Source organism: Chaetura pelagica, unplaced genomic scaffold (genome assembly GCF_000747805.2).
Source record: "Chaetura pelagica isolate M959 unplaced genomic scaffold, ChaPel_1.0 scaffold872, whole genome shotgun sequence".
In the NCBI taxonomy this organism is placed as follows: Eukaryota; Metazoa; Chordata; class Aves; order Apodiformes; family Apodidae; genus Chaetura; species Chaetura pelagica.
In genome coordinates this window covers 108391-111136 of record NW_009952388.1, presented here as the reverse complement: position 1 = coordinate 111136, position 2746 = coordinate 108391, and the positions used below count along the sequence as shown (strand labels likewise).

Below are 2746 nucleotides of genomic sequence, written 5' to 3'. Positions count from 1 at the left end.
GCTCGTGGTGCCCAGAGGGGGCAGCCTGTGCACCCCAATACAAAGGAGCTGCAGCAAGGGCAGAGCACGGCCCCGAGAGGCCTTCCTGCTGCTACTGCCACCACCCCCAGGAGCAGCCAAGCCCCAGGGTTAGGTAAAGGGCTCTTGAGAGATGCTGCAGGAGCCCAGGCCCTGGAGCAGGAACTCTTGTCACACACCTGCTGTGTCCAGGAGGCTGCTGGAGGCCTTCAGGTCTGGCTCCTCCAGCAGTTCCCTCCAGGCAGGCCTGACTGGGCACACTCCTGCTGCCTGCAGGGCACCGGCCTTGGGGCTCAGTTGGCCACCAAGGCCTCAGGCACATCTCAGAGACCAGCTGCAGCAAGGGCAGCAGGTGACCCTTCTGCCAGAGCCTAGCAAGTTGTCTGTCTGCAGTCCCCTGCTGACCAGTGCATCCCTTGAGGTGCACACCAACACAATGCCCTTCCCAAACCAGAGCCAGGAGGGTGAAGAGCCTCAGATCCACAAGGAGGCATCCTCTTCCCTCCTGCCAGTGCTGTACTCGTCGCCACCATGATGACTTATTTCCAGATGCAGCACCCAGCCCTGCTCCTGACACCCAGGAGCCTCACAACACCCTCTGGGTGCCACCACATCCTGCTCTCCTACAGGTTTACCTCCTCCTTTGCCCGACCACTGCAGGAAAACTTGCCATTTCTTACTCCCAAAGTGCCATATTCCAGAGCTGTTTCTGAACCAGAGGAATCCACTGGACAGACCCCTCCTCCAGAGAGCACAACTCACCCCACGGTTTCATCACACCCTTTAGCTGGTGCCCTGCACATCTATCAATTACACAATGTTTCTGGTGGCTTTTCATTCACTCTGTGTTGCAAGGCTTCCTCATCCAGTTCCCCTCAGTGACAACTACAGTCTCATCTGCCACTCTGAGGGGCAGGTTCAGGAACTTTTTATCTGTTTCTGGATTCTGCCAGAAGTGTAGAAACCTGCAAGTGTCTAATTTACCTCTGACACAGCCCAGAGTCCAAGCACAACGTGAGCACAAAGAGATCTGAGAGCAAATGCATAAGCCGTGAGCACAGTCCTCCCCAAACTGGGCACTGTGGGTGAGTTTGGAAGATCCCATCACGCAGACCCCTGCCCCACCATGACCCACCCGTCAGTCCCAGGGCCCTCACCTGGGTGTCAGGGTCAGCATCATCACCCCGATGTACCGGCGCTTCGTCTCTGCATTCCCGAACCAAGAGCCTGCAGGAGGAAAGGACCAGGGGGACAGCTGCAAACTCCCTGGAACAGGACATGCACGCGGGGACACACCCGGCTGCGCCAGGGGCTGAGCTGGAGCTCTGCAGGCACAGCACACTCTGTTTCCCTGGCCTGAGCTGCTGGTTTTTGGACTGAGAGCAGCACTCCATGATGTCAGCAGCAGAACCAGAGAGCAAGAATCTGCACTAAGTTACCCCAAAGACAACGGAACAAAGAGCCCACAGACAGGACCAAATGAACTACCTGTCCTTTATAGAACCATCTAATTGTTTTGGTTGGAATAGACCTTTAAGATCATCCAGTCCCACTGTTCCCCCAGCCCTGCCAAGGCCCCCACTGCCCCATGTCCCTCAGCACCACATCTACAGGGCTTGGAAACCCCTCCAGGGACGGGGACAGACACAGCTAACACAGCTTTATGATACAGCTCAATCGTGCACCTGTGTTTCCGTGAGTGCACACAAGTAGCCCCCAGTTTCAAGGTCACTTTGTCCATTTTTGAATACCAACAGATGATCCATGGTGACTTTCACATATACTGAGATCTACTGAAAAGTAGCAACAGACAAAAAAACACCCACCAAAATTCTCACCTAGTTCTGAGGACTTAAGTGCAAGCTACCTGGGACACATTAAAGTCTTCACCTGGGCTGCAGTCAGGCCCCTGCACAGCTTCCTGGTGGCAGAGGGGTTTCACGCCAGATGGGAGAACCTTCCTGCCCCCAAAGACTCCTCCTGCTCTGCCTTTGCTCAGAAGGGCCCGGAGCCCAGCTGTGCCAGAGCCTCCCTCTTCCACCCTCCTCCTGGCCTCCATCCCCAGTAGGAGGCACCCAACTCACTTTTCCGCTGCTCCTCCTTCTGAAGGAACTTCCGCAGCCGGTCTGAGGGGATGGCAAAGGAGATGCCTGATGTCACCTTCATGGTGTTCACCCCGATCACCTCCCCGTCCTGCAGGACAAGGGCACTGTGCTGTCCAGCCTGCGCTGTGGTGATGAGGGGGGAACTGCCCATCCCTCCCCATCCTGCTGGGGCGGGCACGGGCTGATGCCACAGCTGCAGCACCCCCAAGCCCCCACTCTGCCCCAGCCCCACCGGCTCCGGGTTCCTTGAAACAGGCCCTGCACAGGGGTCCCACACCAGCTGCTCCTCACAAGGAGCCTGGGGCACACACAGTCCCTCCCTCCCGCAGCCGGACAGGGAGCGGAGGGAGGAGGCACCTCTGCCCTGCCAGAGGGAGGGACCAGCGGCACTCACCAAGTTGACGAGGGGCCCCCCGGAGTTCCCGAACTGCAGCAGAGGAAAGAGCAGAGAACAGGCCATGAGAGCCCATCCTGGCGCAGCAGGACCTGCGGCACGGGGCAGCGTCCAGAGAACAGGGTCAGGGGAGAAACACAGCGCCCGAGTGACCGGCCAGGATCCCTTTGCCTCCCAGCGCTCTGTGTCCAGCCTCCCCCAGCCTCGCGGCCCCTCCCCAGCCACCCCC

The 2746-nt window shown here is 58.6% G+C and overlaps 1 protein-coding gene across 1 annotated transcript in view; it reads right to left on the bottom strand.

Moving 5' to 3' along the window:
* HTRA2 (HtrA serine peptidase 2) overlaps positions 1 to 2746 on the bottom strand; it is a 5619-nt gene that overhangs the window by 2174 nt on the left and 699 nt on the right. The window contains exons 3-5 of the mRNA XM_010008181.1: positions 2518 to 2550; positions 2103 to 2211; positions 1176 to 1245 (exon numbers count right to left, since the gene is read on the bottom strand). Coding sequence (XP_010006483.1) covers positions 1176 to 1245; positions 2103 to 2211; positions 2518 to 2550 — 212 coding nt within the window. The remainder of the gene's footprint in view (positions 1 to 1175; positions 1246 to 2102; positions 2212 to 2517; positions 2551 to 2746) is intronic.